The 21,901-nt window shown below is 38.0% G+C and overlaps 1 protein-coding gene across 1 annotated transcript in view; it reads right to left on the bottom strand.

Moving 5' to 3' along the window:
• LOC114668068 (secretory phospholipase A2 receptor-like) overlaps nt 1–21,901 on the bottom strand; it is a 266,594-nt gene that overhangs the window by 241,886 nt on the left and 2,807 nt on the right. The window contains exon 2 of the mRNA XM_051921232.1: nt 1,098–1,143. Within this exon, the coding sequence (XP_051777192.1) occupies nt 1,098–1,134 (37 nt within the window). The 5' untranslated portion in view covers nt 1,135–1,143. The remainder of the gene's footprint in view (nt 1–1,097; nt 1,144–21,901) is intronic.

Here is a 21,901-nt window from a genome sequence, read left to right as displayed (position 1 = left end):
CTGAGTCTACGCCATTGACTGCATTTTGACCTCTGGTTTTAAGGGATTTTTTTTTTATCCCCCACTTTTCACTTAGTTTTTATGGATTATTTATGGACATTTGCACTGCGAACACTGTATGTTTTGTTTGGATTTGTTTTTAATAAAAATACCTTGCCACTTTTCCACCATCCCCTGGCTCCATGTGAGATTTGTCCCCATTAGTCAGTTCAGCTTGGTCATAACTATCAACGGTGTTGGGTTTGAGAGGCTCCCATATGTGAAGAGGGAGTCTGGAGTGTCATCACATTCTAAATTCAGTCTGATTTTGGAAATGGCATAAAACACATGTTTTACTTAACTAGGCTGTGAGGGTTATTTTGTAGAAAACTGCCAGTTTGCCTGTAATAAGTTGCGCTCTTTCTTTGTTCTTTCAACATTATGGTTGACACTCTGCAGCCACTACTTGAGGACAAGCATCTGAGTTGCCTCTCTTTGTTCACCTCAAGAAAGTCATCATAGTCAAGGAAGTGGCTTTTTTTCTATGTGTATTTCATGGAGATTTCTATTAGTGCTTGTTCCTGAATGAGGCCCCACTAAATCGTTTGGATTATTAAGCCATTAAAGTTAAGATCTTCTCTGCCTGTTACCCTATCATTGAAAGATTACAGCATTTACCAATACTGTCAATGTTATGTCTGAAAGTCCATTTAATTATTCAATTTACCAAATATACATAATTCTAGCTTTACTGGTTTTCCTAGTTAGAGTGTTAACTCTCAAGTTTTGTTAGTGCGAATAAGCAAAAGCTGAACCATAGGAGATGTGTTCAGTACATGATTTGGAATATGTTTGGGCAGCAATATACTAGATATGATGAGCACCATTATTGCAAATTACCCAGGATACAGAGCAGGCCAGTGAATGTGGCTGTCCACTAGGACTGGTGGCTGCAGGTTGGCACAACCCAGTATTTCATGAAGTCTTTCTTTCCATGTCTTTAAAATTAATCCACTTAATGACACTTACATTTGCACCCAGGACTTCAAAAATATATTTCAACATTTTTCATATTAAATTAGTTTTATATAAAAATGGAATTATTCTTTCTGACTTACCTCTTAAAATAAGAATAACTGGTATCAGTTTCTCCATGTCAGGAAGCTGCAGATTGGAAGAGAATGATATTCACCATACAGCATACAGTATAAAGAAATAGAGAAAGGACAGATGGTTTATATTAACCATTTGTAGTATTTACTATTTTTTGTTTCTCAAGAAAAATAGCTTACAGGTCCAGGTATTCTCCCAAAGCAATAACAATTCTTTAAAATAGAGTGATTAACAAAATAGTTAAAAATTACAGTACATGTTTAAGTATAAAGTCAAATACTAAGATTTTAAACTTTTAGTAAATGGAAACCATGAAACCCAGCCACAGGGGATGCACAAACCAGTGTGTTTCTTCACGCCAGTCCAAAGTCTGGATAAATGGTGAGGGTTATATCAGGAAGGGCATCCGGTATAAAATTCTGCCAGATCAATGTGCGGACAACAGATTTCCATACCGGATCGGTCGAGTCCCGAGGTAATAATGACTGCCACCAGTACTGTTAGCCAACAGGGTGCTGGCGGAAATTGGGCTACTGTTGGCCGAAGAAGAAGACGGGGAAGACGTGTCCAGAGGCAAGAAGAGTGGCGGAAGGTAAAAAGAGTGGAACTGAGGGTAGGAACTTTGAATGTTGGATGTATGACTGGTAAAGGGAGAGAATTAGCTGATATGACGGAGAGAAAGAAGGTTGATATATTGTGTGTGCAAGAGATTAAATGAAGGGGGAGTAAGGCCAGGTGGATCGGAGGTGGATTCAAAATGTTCTATCATGGTGTGGATGGGAGGAGAAATGGGGTAGGGGTTATTCTGAAGGAACAGTATGTCAAGAGTGTTTTAGAAGTGAAGAGTGTCAAACAGAGTAATGATTATGAAGCTGGAAATTGGAGGTGTGATGATAAATGTTGTTAGTGCATATGCCCCACAAGTTGGGTGTGCTATGGATGAGAAAGAAGATTTCTGGAGTGAGTTGGATGAAGTGATGGAAAGTGTACCAAAGGGACAGAAATTGGTGATTGGAGCAGATTTCAATGAACATGTTTGTGAAGGGAACAGAGGAGATGAGGAGGTGATGGGTAGGTATGGTGTCATGGAGAAGAATGAAGAAGGTCAGATGATAAGTGGATTTTCCCAAAAGGATGGGCATGGCTGTGGTGAATACATATTTTAAGAAGAGGGAGGAACGTAGGGTGATGTATAAGAGTCAAATGGTGTTCTATGTAACTGCAAGGTTAAGTTTAGGGAGGAGGTAAGACAGGCACTGAGTGGCAGTGAAGAGTTACCAGACAGATGGGCAACTACAGCAGAAGTAGTAAGGGTGACAGCATGAAGGGTGCTTGACATGACATCTGGACAGAGGAAGGAGGGAAAGGAAACCTGGTGGTGGAATGGAGAAGTACAGGAGAGTATACAAAAGAAGAGAATGGAGAATAAGAAGTGGGATGGTCACAGAGATGCAGAAAGTACAAAAAAGTACAAGAATATATCGCGCAAAGTGTAGAGAGAGGTGACAAAGTCTAAATAAAAGGTGTATGATGAGTTGTATGAGAGACTGGACACGAAAGCGGGAGAAAAAGACCTGTACCGATTGGCTAGACAGACGGACCAAGCTGGGAAAGATGTGCTACAGGTTAGGGTGATAAAGGAAAAAGATGGAAACATACTCACAAGCGAGGAGGGTGTGTTAAGAAGATGGAAAGACTACTTCAAGAGGCTGATGAATGAAGAGAATGAGATAGAAGCTTTGATGATGTTGAGATAGTGAATCAGAGAAGTACAATGGATTAGCAAGGAGAAAGTAAGGACAGCTACTGTATAAAGAGGATGAAGAATGGAAAGGCTGTTGGTCTAGATGACATACCTGTGGAAGCATGAAGGTGTTTAGGAGAGATGGCAGTGGAGTTTTTAACCAGATTTTTTAATGGAATCTTGGAAAGTGAGAGGATGCTTGAGGAGTGGAGAAGAAGTATACTGGTACCAATTTTTAAGAATAAGGGGGATGTGCAGAGCTATAGTCACTACAGGGGGATAAAATTGATGAGCCACAACATGAAGTTATGGGAAAGAGTAGTGGAAGCTAGGTTAAGAAGGAAGGTGATGATTAGTGAGCAGCAGTATGGTTTCATGCCAAGAAAGAGCACAACAAACGCAATGTTTGCTCTGAGGGAGTTGATGGAGAAGTATAGAAAAGGCCAGAAGGAGTTGCATTATGTCTTTGTGGACCTGGGGAACATATATGACAGTGTAGTATTGTATGATGAAATCGCGAGTGGTAGAGAAGTATGTAAGAATTGAACATGTTATGTACAAGGGAAGTGTAAGATAGTGGTGAAGACTGCAGTAAGGGTGACGAATGCATTCAATGTGGAGGTGGGATCACATCCCTGATGTGAGCTCTGAGCCCTTTCTTATTTGAAATGGTGATGGACAGGTTGACAGATGAGATTAGACAGGAGTCCCCTTGAACTCTGTTTGCTGATGACATTGTGATCTGTAGTGAGAGTAGGGAGCAGGTTGAGGAGACCCAGGAGAGGTGGAGATATGCACTAGAAAGGAGAGGAATGAAGGTCAGTAGGAACAAGACAGAATACATGTGTGTAAAATACATCAGTGGAATGGTGAGGATGCAGGGAGTAGAGTTGGCGAAGGTGGATGAGTTTAAATGCTTTTTTTTTGTTCTTTATTTTGCCTTATACAATTTCTTGTATTAGGAATTTATTAGTTTTCACATACCCCTTGGGGTCAGAGCGTAGGGTCAGCCATTGTACAGCGCCCCTGGAGCAATTACAAGTTAAGGGTCTTGCTCAAGGACCCAGCAGAGTAGGATCTCTTTAGGCAGTGATGGGGATTCGAACCGGCAACCTTCGGAATACCAGCGCAGATCCTTAGCCTCAGAGCCACCACTCCGCCCCTAAATACTTGGGATCAATAGTACAGAGTAAAGGGGATTGTGGAAGAGAGGTGAAAAAGAGAGTGCAGGCATGGTGAAATGGGTGGAGAAGAGTGTCAGAAGTAATTTGTTAGAGATGGTTAGATGGATGGATGGTTATCAGCAAGAGTGAAAGGGAAGATCTACAGGACAATAGTGAGACTAGCTTTGTTATATGGGTTGGAAAGCAGGAGACAGAGCTGGAGGTGGTAGACTTAAAGATGCTAAGATTTCCATTGGGTGTGACGAGGATGGACAGGATTAGAAATGAGTATATTAGGGGACAGCTAGGGTTTGAACGGTTGGGAGACAAAGTCAGAGAGGCAATATTGCGTTGGTTTGGACATGAGCAGAGGAGAGATGCTGGGTATATTGGGAAAAGGATGTTAAAGTTAGAGGTGCATAGCAAGAGGAAAAGAGGAAAGCCTAAGGGAAGGCTGATGGATGTGGTGAGAGAGGACATGCAGGTGATAGGAGTGACAAAGCAAGATGCAAAAGACAGGAAGATACGGAAAAAGATGATCTGCTGTGGCAACCCCTAACAGGAGCAGCTGAAAGAAGAAGAAGAAATAAATGCAAACCATGACATTACTATAAGTCTGCTGTTCACAATCACACACTAATCTGTATTAAATCTAGGAGGTTTGTTTCTTTTTTTATTGATTTTAATTAGAAACATAACATTCCATACCGTCAAGACAAATTTAACAAATCAAAATAAAATTTGACCCACATCGAAGAGAAACAGTGAGGAGCTAGAAACCGCAACTACTCTATAAAAGTAGGAAGAAAAGCAGGGTATTATTTTCCTTGAGATGGAACCTTATTCTAAAATGTTATTGATTTGATCCTGCCATATTTTTAAAAAGTTCTGATGAGATCTTTTAAGTGAGAATTAGATTTTTTCCAATTTCAAGTAGTATAGGACATCGGTTTCCTACTGACTTAGGAGTGTTGGGGTGGGATTCTTCCAGTTGAGTAAGATAAGTCTACATGCTAGTAGTGTAGTAAAAGAAATTGCAGTTTGTAATAATAATTCTTTACATTTATATAGCACTTTTCCCACTACTCAAAGAGCTCTCCACACAGGGAGGACCCAGGAAGCGAACCCACAATCTCCTTGCTGCAAAGCAGCAGCACTACCACTGTGCCACCTGTGAGGATATGCTCTTTGCCTTTGTATGTCCTTCTCCACTTTAAGACCATCTGGGAGCCCACCAAACACAGCTGTTAATTGGTTAGGTGTGATTGTGACACCAATGCTGTCTTATAGGAATGCAAAGATTTTTGTCCAAAATGTTGCTAATTTGGTGCACCCCCAAAACATAAGGCCCAATGAGGTCAATGGAAACATTTTGGATAATTTTAAACGAGATAGATGTGCTTGATAAGAGATTTCAAGTTGAATGACTGAATGCTTTGCATGGCTGCCTTCCGTTCCTTTTCTGAACTATTGAGTGACAGTTTTTGCAATATTGTCTGAAACTGAATAAACAGACGGTGGGATGCTAGTCACCTTTTAATGTCCACTGCGATATCTGACTACTTCTTTTTTCTTTCGGGTGCTGTGTGACTTTTTGAACATGAACTTTTGGGTGTCTCCGCCACTCTTTTTTCCACATGCTTTTGCCATTGTCTTTTAACCAAATGCTGAACAGAAGGCGATATTTATATTGATTTGCATCTTCAAATATGTAAAATTTGGGGAGGAGTCGGGGTGGGGCTGTAGACGCGTGCACTTGAATTTCACATTTGTTGGGATTTGTAAAGGGGAAGTGCATGGAACTTGGCGTATGCACAGATTTGTGCATCTGGATTTTTTGTTCGCACCCACCTGTCCACTTTTGTTCATACACCATATTTTAGTTTGAATTCTACACATGGCGTTATACATGAGGCCCCAGGTCTACAGCTTGTATATTTGGTACCAAGTAGTAAAATTGAAAGTTGGGTAGTGCCATGCCCTCTTCTGCTTCAGGTCATTGTAGAGTCACCCTTATGGATGGAGATTTGTATCATATTAAATTTTATAATGTTCAGCTTGTGCTGATGAATGCCAAATTGAATGAATGAAAATGCAGAGCAACATTTCAACAAACAGTTCATTTGTATTACAAAAAAAAAATCAGACAATATGGTTATCTTTGACCTTTCACTACATAACCGAATTGGTGACTGGCTTTTCTACGGTGACCCCAAATTGCAAAATGCAAACAAAAATGGAAACACAAACAAAAAAGATCAAGACACAAACAAAAAATGCAAACTCATTTTATATTATACAAACACATTAATACTGTTACTTATTTTCAGACCAAAATACTCTTAAAAACTCTTGAAAGTGCTCTTTATTTAATAATATTTTATAAAGAGATCATCCATCCATCCCATTCCTGGACCTTTGTAATCCAATGTCTGTATTTGTGCCTTTAGATATAAAGCAAGAGTCATCAACAGAGCTATAAATGAGGGAACGAACAATAGTGTAAAACTAAATGTATAGTAACGTAAATTCTAACCTCATATTTAAGCGCTAAAGTAAAATAAGTAACACATTAAAAATAGCTTGCCTTAAAGCTAGAAGTATCAAAAATAAAACAAGAGAGTTGGAGTTGTAAGTAGCTGAGCATAATTATGAGCAACATGTTAGTAAGAACAAATGAACTATCTGGAAAGCATCTGGGAAAGAGACCTTATTTCAGAAGTGTGCTGTAGACTGTAGAGTGTGCTGATAATAATTTCAATGTGCATCTTTTTAGTAGTATTAAGCTAACTTTGTAGGGGGAGATTTTATTCATGGGGGATTTTACCTACCTGAATATTAAGTGGACTGTCTTTGTAAATACTGGAGTATAGAAGCAGAAGTTTTTGGACATAATCAGTATCTGTTATTCAACACAGCATATTGGAGCACCAACGGTGGGGAGATGCCTGTTTAGATTTAATATTTTGTAATAATCACAATAAAATTCAGGGTGTGGAGGTACTTATGACGCTATGGTCAAGTGACCACAATATAATACAATTCTCAGTGTTTTAAGACCAAAACCTTTAAGTTTAACTTTAGTAGGACAAATTTTGAGTAATTGTGACAAAGTATGAAAAGGGATAAATTGGGATAAGCTTTTAAGTGTGGAGACAGTCGAGGAGCAGTAAAACAGGATTAAAAACATTTTACATTTTACTGCACAGATACAGTACATCCTAAAAATTGGAATTAGTAGGATCTTTAGAAAAAAAACTCTGACTTAGGTAAATAAGGAGTTGAAAAAGAAGTTCAAAAGGAAAAATAGCTTTATAAGGGATGTTAGACTGATAAATCAAATGTGAATCGTAAGGTTTATGAGAACATGAGGGTAACCATAAAGAAGGATATTAGGGAGGCTAAATGGCAATTAAAGAGGAATATTTTACATAAGGCAAATGACAACCCAAAGAGGTTCTTTCATAATTGTAGTAGTAAAAGAACAGTCAAGGAGAAGGTGAAGTGTATAGTATGAGGAATAGTAAAGGGGAATTGAAAAATACTGACAGTGAAATAGCAAATACTCTAAACTTATGTTTTTCTGAAGTCTTCACATCTGAGGGTTAACCTCCCAGCAGTAACAAGGACTACTTAGGAGGTACTGAGTGTTTTAGAAATTTTAGAAGGTGAAGTACTGCTCAGATTAAATAGGCTGAACTCAAGCTAATCACCAGGACCAAATAATATTTATTCTTGAATATTTAAGGAGATTAGCGAGTACATATATAAACTCTTGACTAATATTTTTAGGAAGCCACTGAGAACTAGGGAGGTTCTGAATAACTGGAAAATGGCAAATATTATTCCATTATAAAATTATAAAAAGGGTGACTGGGCAGATCTAAGCAACTATAGGCCAGCAAACCTAACTAGCATTATAGGTAAATTAATGGAAATAATTATTAAAGATAAGATTGAGCAACACATGGCAAGAAAATGAGTTTTACTAAACAATCAGCAATGTTTCAGATGAGGGAGGTCATGTTTTACTGACATGCTGGAATTCTATGAGGAAGCAACAAATGGATATAATCAGAGTGGTGCATGCAATGTTATTCATCCTGACTTTCAAGAAAGTATTTGGTAAGGTGCCACATGAGAGGTTAGGCATCAAACTAAAACAAGTGAGAGTTCAGGGTGTAGTGTGTAGATGGGTGCAGAATTGGCTCAGACACAGGAAGCAAAGGGTTATGGTGTGAGGAACTTCATAATCTGGTGAATTTAAGACAGGTGTTCCTCAGTGGTCAGTACTAAGACTGCTGTTATTTTTATATATTTTGACCACTGCTGCAGGGGTCACCTACAGGCTTGCTGCGCGACATGCTTCTTGCGCAGGGCTTCGAACATTTAAAAGACTAAACTGCTGTCATCCTGAGGTCTCACTCTCCTGTCTCTCTTCCCCCAGACGCCCTCTGCTCCAGCCGCTGATACTGTGCTGCTGTCTCCCCTTCAAGAAGAAGACTGTTCTTTTGAGCAGGAGTCTGGGCTGATATGACAAATTTGACAGTTGTTCCCTATGAGGCTGGCTTGCCTCGGACAGAGACTTGTGTTTGTAACCGCCAGAACAGCAATAAAGCTTGTACTCCTTGGAAAACCTGCAGTACTCTCCTGTGCAACTTTGTGACCCAAGCTTGACAATATATAAATGATTTGGGGAGGACTATAAATAACAAGCCGGTAAAGTTTGCAGATGGTACCAAGCTAGGAGGACTGGCAGAAAATCTAGAATCTTTTGAATCATTACAGGGGAACTTATATAGCATGCAGGCTTGAGTAGATCTGTGGCAGATGAAATTTAATGTAAGTAAATGTAAAGTATTACACAAAGGAAGTAAAAATGTTAGGTTTGAATACACAATGGGAGGTTTGAAAATTGAAAGTACACCTTATGAGAAGGATATAGGAGTCATAGTGGACTCTACACTATCAACTTTCAGACAGTGTTCAGAAGCCATTATGAAACATTACAGAATGTTAGATTATATAACATGATGTGTAGAATATAAGTCCAAGGAGGTTATTCTCAAGCTTTACAACGGTGGTTACAGTTTTGGTCTCCAGGCTACAAAAAAGACATTGAAGTGCTAGAAAAAGTCCTTTATGAAGATTCCAGGAATGCAGAGTATGAGTCGTGAGGAAAGATTAGAGGAGCTCAGCCATTTCAATTTAAGTGAAAGGAGATTAAGAGGAATCATGATGGAAGTGTTTAATATTATGCAGGTATTTAGTACAGTGGATTGAGACTGTTACTTTAATATGAATTCAACTAGAACATGGGGACAAAGTTTGAAATATGTTAAGGGTAAATTTTGCTCAAGCATTAGAATTTTTCCTTCACAAATAGAACCATAGACACATGAAATAAATTGCCAAGTAGTGTGGTAAACAGTAGGGTGTTAGGGAATTTCAAAGCTAGACTTGATGTCATTTTGGAAGAATTACGTGGATAGGACTGGTGAGTTTTGTTGGGCTGAATGGCCTGTTCTCATCCAGATTGTTCTAATATAATAGTGTAAAAATAAATTCACTAGGTAACTTTGATATTTCCTGCGAAAAGTTAAAGAACCAAAGTAAGATTAGTAATACATTAAAATTGTTTGATTTAATGCCTCAAGTATCAAGAATTACACAAGTATGTTGTATGTAGCTTAGCATAATTATATCTTATCAATAACAGAAGACTTGCTAAATAAGAGAGAAGGGGATGAGTATTAAATAGATGGTTACACATTTTTAGGAAGAATAAAGAAAACATTATAAAGGAGGAGTATACATTGATGTAGAACAGAATTTAAATACACATCTACTTCAATTGGATATTGAGTTACATCTTACTGAGGATATCTGAATTCTACCAGAGGGCACCATAGGCAGAGTCTTGATATAGGGAGTGTGTTAAAGCCCCCCCAACAAATGCATGTAGTAGCTTCAATGTTTAACATTATAATAATATTAAACAGGAAGGCTAAAGGGGGGAATAATATAGTTTTTAACCAAAGCCAAAATATTAGCTTGCCTAATCTTGCAAAGAGTTGAGTACATGAGCAATAGTTTTTAGACTTAATTAGTGACTGTTTTTTAATGTAGTATGTTAAAAGGGCGAAGCCTATTTAGGTTTTATTTTGGCAATGACTAGGATAAATTTCAGGGGATTGACATGATTGAACCATTAAGATCTAATGACTATAATATATTACAACTTGTACATTTCATTGTGTTTAGGCAGAGTGCATATTCAAAAGATAAACTTATCTTTAGCAGGGCAAGTTTTGAGAAGGTTCATCAAAGTCTAAACAGAATAAACTGGAAGAACTCTTTTAAGTGTGTAGACAGTCAAGGAACAGTGGAACAGGTTTAGTAATGTTTAATGATACAACACATGTGAATCCTGAAATTTAGAAGCTTTGAGGAATTAAGGAGTTCATAAACAAGCTAAACAGGATAAAGCAGCTGTGCAATGTAATTTACTTGTGACTTCATTTATTTGTGACTTGATTTATTATTTCTCTATTTATGCTTATATGTTTACCTTTACTTTTACTCTGTGTATATTTGGAACTGTTAATACTGTGGTAACTGTGCTTCTCATAGTTTAATGTTTACTTAGTTTATTGTCTACTCTTATATACTTTTATCTAAGGCATCTATAGGCTTGCTCTAAACAATATTTCATTATACTGTACAGTGACAATAAAAGTATCTTGCTATCTTGCTAAAAGACAGATAGTTCAAGCACTAACTGTCAGGTGTATGAGAGCAAGAGAACGATGGTTAAAAAGGATGTTAGGAAATGTAAAAGACAGAAAAGAGAAATACCACAGAAAAGGCAAAAAAGAGATTCTTTCAGTATGTAAGTAGTAAAAGTATGGTCAAGAGTCACAAGAGTGGTCATGAGAGTGAAGTTTATTAGGACTACTAAGGTTGAATTGAAATATTCAGACAATGAAACAGTAACTGATCTAAGCTTGCACTTTTTTAAAATTTTCATGTGTACAGTAGAAGTTGATAACCTTCCAGCAGTAACAGGGACTGCCAAAGATTAGTGCTAGTGATTGTGGAAATTTCTTGAATTACTGTAGTACGGTTGAAATCAAATATATCACCATGAATGTTATGTTATACTCAGGGTTATTCCCTTATGTTTATTTTCTATTTTATTATTTTTGCCAAATTTTAACTTTTATTTATCATGTCATGTTTTAGTGTTTTATTTTGTTTAATTTTGTTGATTATTTGCTAATTCTGTGTACCTTGTGTGTGGAACCCCTAAGTTGCAGTTCCGCCCAATTGTTGCTGCTGCCGTGTCCTCCATCTTGCTCTATAAGTTGGTCAGAAAGAGAACCCAGAAGTGGAGTATTGAGTTATCATTGTTTTGTATTGACTGTTGACTGAGTTTTTCATTTAGATTTTTCTAGTATTTGAATCTATTTATTTCTGTTTTTTGGATTCTGATTGTTGAATTCTGATTCATTGCCCCAAATTACCTTTACACACACACACACACACACACACACACACATACATATATATATATATATATATATATATATATATATATATATATATATATATATATATATATAGGAGATTAGTGAGTGCGTATATAAACCCTTGACATGTATTTTTAAAAAAATCACTGTATGCTGGGGATATCAAGTATTATAAAAAGGGTGATTAACATATATCAAGAGTAAATTAATCAGAGGTATTGTTAAGGAAAAGATCTGGCATCACTTGTCAAGAAAAAAATGTTTGTGAGTACCCAGTATGGGTTCAGACGGGGGAGTTTGTGTTTTACTTATATGCTGGAATTGTATTAGGAAGTAAGGAGGTGCAAAACCAAGGAACTGGTGGTGGATTTTAGGAGACCCAGGCCCCTCATGGACCCCGTGATCATCAGAGGTGACTGTGTGCAGAGGGTGCAGACCTATAAATACCTGGGAGTGCAGCTGGACGATAAATTGGACTGGACTGCCAATACTGATTCTCTGTGCAAGAAAGGACAGAGCCGTCTGTACTTCCTTAGAAGACTGGCATCCTTCAACATCTGCAGTAAGATTCTGCAGATGTTCTATCAGATGGTTGTGGCGAGTGCCCTCTTCTACGCAGTGGTGTGCTGGGGAGGCAGCATTAAGAAGAAGGATGCCTCACGCCTGGACAAACTGGTGAGGAAGGCAGGCTCTATTGTTGGCATAGAGCTGGACGGTTTGACATCCGTAGCAGAGCAACGGGCACTCAGCAGGCTCCTATCAATTATGGAGAATCCACTACATCCATTAAACAGTGTCATCTCCAGACAGAGGAGCAGTTTCAGCGACAGACTGCTGTCACTGTCCTGCTCCACTGACAGACTGAGAAGATCATTCCTCCCCCAAACTATGCGACTCTTCAATTCCACCAGAGGGGGTAAACGTTGAACATTATTCAAGTTATTGTCTGTTTTTTACCTGCATTTTTTATTACTCTTTAATTTAATATTTTTTGCTGCTGGAGTATGTGAATTTCCCCCTGGGATTAATAAAGTATCTATCTATCTATCTATCTCTATATGATATTTATGTTGATTTTCAGAAAGGTTTTCATGAGGTCATATATGAATGGTTGGGCATCAAACTAAAATAACGGCAATTCAGGGTTTAGTGTGTAAATAACTGGCTCAAACACAAGAAGCATATGGTGCAAGGAACATTTTCAGAATTATCCATCCATCCATCCATTATCCAACCCGCTATATCCTAACTACAGGGTCACGGGGGTCTGCTGGAGCCAATCCCAGCCAACACAGGGTGCAAGGCAGGAAACAAACCCCGGGCAGGGCGCCAGCCCACGACAGGGCATGCACACACACACGCCCACTCACACACACACTAGGGACAATTTAGAATCGGCGGTTCACCTAACCTGCATGTCTTTGGACTGTAGGAGGAAACCGGAGTACCTCGAGGAAACCCACGCAGACACGGGGTAAACATTCAAACTCCACGCAGGAAGGACCTGGGAAGCGAACCTGGGTCTCCTAACTGCGAGGCGGCAGTGCTACCCACTGAGCCATCTGTTAAGTTTGTAGATGATTGCAAACATAGTGGAATTAATGGAATAGAACATCCATCCATCCATTTTCCAACCCGCTGAATCCGAACACAGGGTCACGGGGGTCTGCTGGAGCCAATCCCAGCCAACACAGGGCACAAGGCAGGAACCAATCCCGGGCAGGGTGCCAACCCACCGCAGGACACACACAAACACACCCACACACCAAGCACACACTAGGGCCAATTTAGAATCGCCAATCCACCTAACCAGCAAGTCTTTGGACTGTGGGAGGAAACCGGAGTGCCCGGAGGAAACCCACGCAGACACGGGGAGAACATGCAAACTCCACGCAGGGAGGACCCGGGTCCCCAGGTCTCCCAACTGCGAGGCAGCAGCGCTACCCACTGCGCCACCGTGCCGCCCGGAATAGAACAGAATAAGTGAATTATGTACAGATCTCTGGCTGATGAAATTTAAAGGAAATTTGAATACACAATGAAAGCTCTGAAAATTTAAAGTACACCTTATTAGAAGAATATTGGAGCTGGAGTGTTGTGATCATTATTTACATTTGTGTACTAAATCCATTAAGAAGGATAGCAGAATAGCATGATGTGTAGAGCATAAATCAAATAAGATTATGCCTAAACTATATTGCACACTGGTGAGGTGTCTTCTGGGGTACAATGAACAAGTTTGGTTCCCATATTCCAAAAAACACATAGCAGTGCAATTTCAGAACAACTTGGCATATTCTGGAACTGAAAGATATGAGCTATGAGAAGAGACTAAAGGAGCTGAAACTTTTAATTTTAAGCAAATGAAGATTAAGAGGAGACATGATCAAAAGGTTTAAAATTATTAAAGAAATTATTACAGTGGATCTAGGCTGTTACTTTAAAATGAGCTCTTCAACAAGAACAAGAAGAGAGAGATGGAAACTTGCTAAAGATACATATCACACAAATGTTAGGAGGTTTTCGTCACAAAGAGGATCATTGACACATGTAATGAATTACCAAGCAGTGTAATAGAGAGCTGAAATTTAGGGGCCTTTAAAACTTGGCTTTATGTTATTTTGGAGAACTTTAGTGTATATTGTTGACCAGCTTTGTTGGGCTGAATAGGCTGTTCTCATCAAAATGTGTTTAATATTCTATGTTATAAAGATAAACTGTAAGAGCCAATCTTAAAATGTTATTGTTAAATTCATATAGCGTTTGTTTAATTTTTAAAGAATGTCAGTTACTTAGAATATGGTATAGCCTTTCACCCATTGTAAGATAACATGAGATAGAACTTTCTTAGCTATATCATCTGTAAAACAGAGTGTTAATTAAGCCAATTGGGAAATAGTCTCATTGCTAGCATGGACTGTTAAATATATTTTCAGTTTGCAGACAGGATTTTGGCATACAGTTTTCTGACATCTGGAAATGAATGTGCTTAACATGCCTAGTATTACCAAACTAGAAAGAAACGAAACAAGATAAGTAAACCATAAACACAACTTTTCTTAAACAAGAAGTTTTCCTTACTTTGCAATATTAGTTTTTTTTCTCTATTTTTATGTGAAATGCTTGCCTTGAATTTTCACTAAAACTTTTAAAACAAAGATATTTGGTCTGTGGAATTATTTCAACAAGCTCCACATTATTGCCTGAATAATCCTATGAAGCAAACTAAAAGCTGCAGAACTTTGGTAATTTTGGATAAACGCAGCTACATAAACCTTTCCATCGAGCCCCTGCTAGATCAATTCAGACAATGACAGTCAGACCTCAGCATTCCCATTTGCCCCACTCTTCTCTTTACGGTAAGCCTGTGCTAATGATGTGACAGTGTTTTGTCATCCTCTTCTGAGACTGAAACATTGGTATGCTGTTGAAATGGTTTTGAAAGGCTGTCATCAGTCAAAATGAATTGGATAAAAAGCAGTCTTTTTTTGGTTGGTGACTGCAGTAACATTCCTCCCCCTGTTCATCCCGGGACACTACAATGGAACAGAAAGGCTTTCAGATGCCTAGATGAGAATGGCGTTGATGCTGGTAATTGGGAGGGAAGAACTAAGAACGTTCAGGCAAAAGACTGAAACACTGGAGGTGGCTTCTGCTGGATATTTCTTGTAAAGAAGTGTGCTTCATTTGCCAGTGGCTAAGGGAGTTCTGGGCATGGTGGACATTAAAAGTATAATCGAGGCTTTCAGACTTCAAACATTGTATAGACTGTTCTGTGGCTCTAAGAAATTGCCCTGGAGGGACCTTGCTTTGGGATTTTTCCAAAATGTGAATGATCTAAATTTTGACAGGCACTTTAATCTAATATGTCCTTATAAACTGAGTTAATCAGTTCTGCCAAATTTGTATCCATCAACATTATTAACGTGGCACAATAAGTTTCAGGGAACAAGTCTTAGTTGTGGTCACTTTTTTTGGTTCATGGAAGAACCTTTAATATGGAGCAATGTATTAAAATTTCCTCTCTTCTGTTCTTATTTTTTTATTTCCATACTTGTGAGTAAAGGTGTCCTGAAGGTTTGTCATTGAATAGGTGAACACACTGGTACATGGTACAGTCCTACCCTCCTTACAGTTGTTGTAACATCTAGGGCAGTTCTTTCCCAGTTTAAGGAGGCTATTGCCGAAGTAAGTGCTCACTTACTGTGTAGTAACATTACCCCAGATAACAAAATCCTTGAGTCTGACTCTACAAACCTGGTAATACGTGACAAGCCTAGGGTGTCCGATTGTGCTGACTGGCCTAGTGTTATCCTTAGGTTTTGCACTTTATAAAAAGAACCATTTGATGAGATGAAAAAATTACTCTTACAAGTTATGTATTAAAGTGACTTTTTATAATATACTAAAAGAACATACCACATACTCATTGGAAAAAAGAACTGAATATTGACATAAATTGAACTCCAGCATGGACAGCGTTTTACAAACTGCCTTTGCAGAAGCATCTTGCTAACACACATTGGAGTATTCTTCATGCTGAGGTCACCGCTATTTCTTTTATGGAGACCATTTCTCCAGGGGCATCAGATTACTGTACTTTTTGTCAACACAAAGAAACAATTTTAATCCTTTTCTACACAGCGAAAGACTTGCATTACTCTTTACCTTTCTTAGAGTTCCATTTGTAGTCTTGGATTATCTTTTTCAGATGTTTATTTTACTTTTGGAGTCAGGTAGCATTCTAAACTTAAAAATAAATGTGTGCTGGGGGATTTTTGGTTAGGTCAAGCAAAGCTGGTAATTCTTAAGACAAGAAGGAATAAGGCAAAGAGCTCAATCATCACTGATGTATTGTTGCTGTTTAAGATGCTGGGGGAGTACAGACTGAAATGGGAGTTTACTTATTAAAATTTGATTAAGAGATTTTGAGGCCTTTAATAATTTGTTGGGATTTGGGGGGTGGGGGTGCTATGCTCTGTTGAGGGGGGTGAACTGCTTATTAATTGGCAATTGCAATTATTACGAAGCTTTAGGTGAGAAGTTAGAGGAGTATAATGAGGAAGTTAGAGTAGTAAAGTCATTTATAACATTTTAAGTGAATGTTTGAAAGTATATGTGGAATAGGAGGAGTGTACTGGGGTGTGGTTTTGGTAACATAATCTATTTAAAAAAGATATTTATCTGAATTTACTGTATGTGCAGATTAGGAGGAGTGTACTGGGATGTGGTGGTGGTAATCCATATTACTAACCGAGAATAATCCGGATATGGACGCAGGTACACGGCGATGGGACCATGAGACATACTGCGCAGGCGCCTACAGCACGCATCTCATAAACCGCAATCGAAGTCTTATCCACCGCGAACGAAGGAGTCACGGCCCAAAAACAAAACAGCTCAACTAACGTGAATGAGAAATGAAGCAACAACACGCCCATAGCTAATGACTAACGACACAGCCACACAAAAAAGAGGATTCTGCGCTGCACCCCAGAGTCAAACGGAAGAGGCTACAGAGGTCCCACAGGTCCACAAAGATAGTACGGAAGGCGCGGGAAAGTACAAAAGACGCAGGCGTCCAAAACGCGCTTCTGAATAGGACATGAAGCAACAACGCGCCACGAACTCTCCGTATTAAATGTACGGCATCCTCACACGTCCAAACCATATAGCATATGTGAATCACATTACAGTGATGCATTATTAACGGTACAACCACAGAAAACGCTCCGTATTAACAGTAAGTATACATATTACTAACGGTAGACAACGGATAACTAATGGAGTCACAGTCACGGTTCCAAAACGATCCAGCTCAACTAACGGAGCTACAAAAGCGAGCCCGCATGGATAAAAACAATAGACATAGGCGCCTACAACGCGCGTCTGAAACCGTGGAAGCAAAACTGTCTCGGCTCCAAAACCAAACAGCTCCGCATGAACAAATACAATGTACATAGACGCCTACAACGCGCATCAGAAACTGCGGAAGCAAAGCAGGCACGGGTTCAAAATGAAAGACCACAACTGACGGAGATACAAACACGAGCCCGCCTGGATATAATCAATGAACGCAGGCGCCTACAGCGCGCGTCTGAAATGCCGCAAGCAATGCAGGCACATATCGCATACATTCATCAATGTATTTCGGGTTACGCCGACAATAATCTCTTTCAAATTTATTTCGGGTTACCCAAGACCAGGGGTTGGCGAGCGAAGCGAGCAGGGGGTGGAGCCCCCTAGTCTATTTATAATAGATGTGTACCTGAATTTATGTTCTTTTGGTATGTTGCAATTCTGTAAATGGTAAAGTAATGCTGAAGGCTCTCAAAAGGTCTGAATTTTAGAGAGGATGAATCCATCCAAAATTTACATTTTATGTTTGATGTAGACTTATGCTGTAGTCCTCACTTTTCTACTGTTTCTTAAACATGCTTTATCTAATCTAGAAATATTACAAACTTGAGGTGGATACTTACATTTCAGGGTATTGAAAAGCTACTTCAGTTATGTAAGACAGAATTAACTATTGTAAAGCTTGATGGTCAGGCTGTTTTAATCATTCAGTTACTCCACTGTGGGTAACTGAAAACACAGCAGTAGGGATCATGACTAGAACTAGAAAGCATAGCCTCATAACTCCAGTCTTTAAAATTTTAAGTGGTTTCTATGTATGTTTAGAGTAGATTTATTTATATTTTTTTTGCAAATATAAAGTCATAAAATGATACATGAAGATGTGGATCTACTTGAAATCTCAAGAAAAAATTAAAATAGCATAGAAGGAGCAGGCTATTTGGTTGTAGGTTTCTCAAATTTTGGAATGACTTACCAATATTATGGAAGTTCCATTGGTTTCAGTATTTAAATAAGAGTTGGAGACTTATTATTTTAGCATAATACATATACTCTTTTTAAAGTTGCTCCTAAAGGCATTTCATGTTACTTATTAATTAGTTATACTCATTTTCTGATGTTTGCATTGAACTGAAAATATTATTTTTTTGTTTGCAGAGAGAATATTACTAACATGGAACATTTGAATTTAGGAATTAAAGAGCCATTCCTTAATTCAGTTGTTCAGAAATTGCTTTGGATTAAGGACCACTTTGTCAAAGACAGGTATGGAGGACACCCCATGATCAACAGCTGTTTATTACCATAAGTCATGCATTATCACATTCCATTTTCCACATGTATTCATGTATAAAATATTGTAACAATCAGAAGTGGAATGAAGAAGCATTGGCACACAGACACAAATAGTGAGTTAGCGCTCTTTACTGGAAAGCACCTCCTTAATTTAAGTGCCTCCACTACATTTGTTGTTATGCTTTTGGAATTTGCCCTAACAAACATGACAAAAATCCAGCACAAACAGAATCCTGACAAACTGTCACTATCATGTTGGCTCCTTTTTGTTTAACCCATAGGTCTCTTCTTCTCATATACAGTAGTCCCATATAGTGAAGTGGTTAGGTTGACCTTGACAGAGAGACTGCAAATTTGAAGAAATGTGAAAAGAGAGACAAAGAGAGTACAATCACTACAATCATACAGGATCATATCTTCTTATATAATATGCTACCGTGGCTGTCCGTTCGTCTGTCCAGGATTTTAAATCACCTGTTGATCGCAAATCGTTTGACCTATTGACCTGAAATTTGGTACACATATATTACATGACGTCCACTAATGATTGACCTCCAAGGTTATTCCTCATTTATTTTTATTTTATTTTATGGTAGAATCCCTACCACCTTTGCCATCACTTCACCTACCTCTTCATATCTTAAATCATTCTTGAGGCAGATTGAAGACTTAAGTGCTAGCTTAAGTGAAAAATTAAAGAAAGAGTACTAAGTAATTGCAACACAAACACTAACTTAATCAGTTTTAACGCGAAAAGATACGGATGAAAGAAGACAAGATAGCAGGCCACTATGGTAGAGAAAAGAAAAGCTGCTCAGGAAGCAGCAAGTGCATCAACCTCTGAGCAAACGAATGGTAAACTTACAGAGAAGGGATGAAAATTATGAATGGTCAAGTCAAGTGTATTCACTGCACATTATTGTGCAGTGCGCCGTTACTGGTAAATATAAAAATAAGGAGAAGTTAAAAACAAAAATGATATGTCTCATAGAAAAAATGAATTCTGACTGAACAGGCTCACCAAAGCCTTTTAAATGTCCAGATTTTAGCCCAAGATTACAGAAATTCTGTACAAGTCATCTAAAATGATATTTTTTATCATAGATTCATTTGCATAAATGAGAAGTGCAACATTTTACCATTGTTAACTTTTTAGTCCAGAGGATGGGAAATTCAAAACTAAATAAATAAAAAGTTTGAAGCCATGGTTCTTGACATAATATGATTAGGTCTGACATGGTTAAAAGACACACAATTAAAGTAATTGTAAAATTAACTATGTAGTATGGTGGCACAGAAGTTAGCACTGCTACCTCACAGCTCCAGTGTCTCATTTTGAATTAGATCACACTGTGCCCATATCTGCATGCCTTTCTCTTCTGATACTACTGTTTTCTTCCACAAACACATGCATGTTAGGTTATTTGGTCCTGTGTGGGAGTAAATATTAATGGACTCTGCAATGGACTGGGGAACAGTCCAGGATTATTTAGTCGGTGCTTTGTGTGCAATTCTGCTGAGATAGGCTTCAGCCCCAGGAACTCTGAAGTTAAGGTGGATAGCAAGAATTTGTAAAATTTGTTCTTGCCTGAAGAAGGGGCCTGAGTTGCCTCGAAAGCTTGCATATTGTAATCTTTTTAGTTAGCCAATAAAAGGTGTCATTTTGCTTGGCTTTTCTCTTTCCAAATTTGTAAAATTTATTCATCATTTGTTTTATACTTTTTAGATCTATTACTAAATTGTAATTGAATGTTCCCTGAAAAGCTTTACGAGAATATGCTTAAATCAACAAAATGTTTACCTTTTGTTTTGTTTTGTCTTTCATTTTGGGGATAATAAAAGGAAAACATATTAGCCTGGACACATCACTCTAATTGGGGGATTCTTTACTATTTACGGAGTGCTTTATTCAGAACTGTGATGCACATGGAATTGTTATACAAAATACACAAAGGATGAACAATTAAAGGGAGAACAAAAAGTTTCAAGTATAATAGAAATGAAAGAAAACCTTGTCAGTTGAAGTGGCTTACACATTTTAGGACTGTATGGATGCAGAATACCCCTGTACCCTTCTATCATATAGTATAGAGTGTTTTTTGTGCTTTTTTTGTTTTTGCTTGAATATTTTTTTCCTTGGTGTCTGCCTTATTTTCCCAGTCACCTTCTAAAAGCCATGTGAGAATATCTAAGAAAATGTTTTGTTTGAGAGCCTTGGCCCATTTCTTGTCATGTGACAGTCCTAAGTCTTTTTTGCCCCTGATAACACTTGCCAGTTGAGCAACCTTACACAGCAGTTTCAATTAAGTCAAATTGTTGCTTAGAATTGAAGAAGAAAATTTTTGCCCCCCCACTTCAATGTGCTATAAAATGTCTCAAAATCCCTCCGCAATAAGTGAACGTTCTTTTACTTTTAAAAGAGCAGAAACAAGAATTCCAACATGACTTAAAGAGGAGGAAGACAACAGATGTGCCAAAATAAATAAATGTAGAATTAATTGAGCAAATCACATCCTACTCGTTAGGAAATATTTTTTGACCTAGTGTTAAATAATGGGGCACAATTTAAGGTTAAGAAATGTTAACAGTAACTGTTTTTCTTAGCTATGCTACCTTCTGTATTTTATAAATTTCCATGTATCTTTTTAGCACAGAGGTCTGGTGTTGTGGTCTGATCAAAATGTGTGGAAGCATTTCTTTATTCCTCTCTTTGAAAATGAATGATTTAAATTTACCAAATATATTGTATATAAGTGAGCTTTTTCTCCTGTATGTTTATTTATTTCTTATTGTCTGATGGTTTTATCAATTACTTGTAATAGTCATAACCAAATTAATTTTCCCAGCCCACCTAAATTAAATTAGCAATCCCAGTCCACCTTTTTAATAAGTCAGTAGGTAACTGATGTTCTATAGCATGGGTGGCCAACTCTGATCCTGGACAGCCACATTGGTCTTTGTTCCAACCCAGTTGCTTAATTAGAAGTCCATTTTCACCAATAATTGATAATATTTAATTTCATGGCTTGTTATTGTTTTAACTCTACCATGTCATTTCATTCTTAAATCATAGATTTTTTCGCTTTCTAATTTTACATGTAACATCCAAGTGATTTGAAGCTTAAAATGGATAAGTAATTTCCACTTCTTCACTTTCTCTTCAGTTTCCTTCTGATTACTTAATTAAACCAAAGAGTGAATGATGAATACACATG

The sequence above is a fragment of the Erpetoichthys calabaricus genome, chromosome 1 (genome assembly GCF_900747795.2).
Source record: "Erpetoichthys calabaricus chromosome 1, fErpCal1.3, whole genome shotgun sequence".
Classification (NCBI taxonomy): domain Eukaryota; kingdom Metazoa; phylum Chordata; class Cladistia; order Polypteriformes; family Polypteridae; genus Erpetoichthys; species Erpetoichthys calabaricus.
The sequence above is the reverse complement of the archived record's forward strand: the minus strand, read 5'-3'. Positions and strand labels throughout refer to the sequence as shown.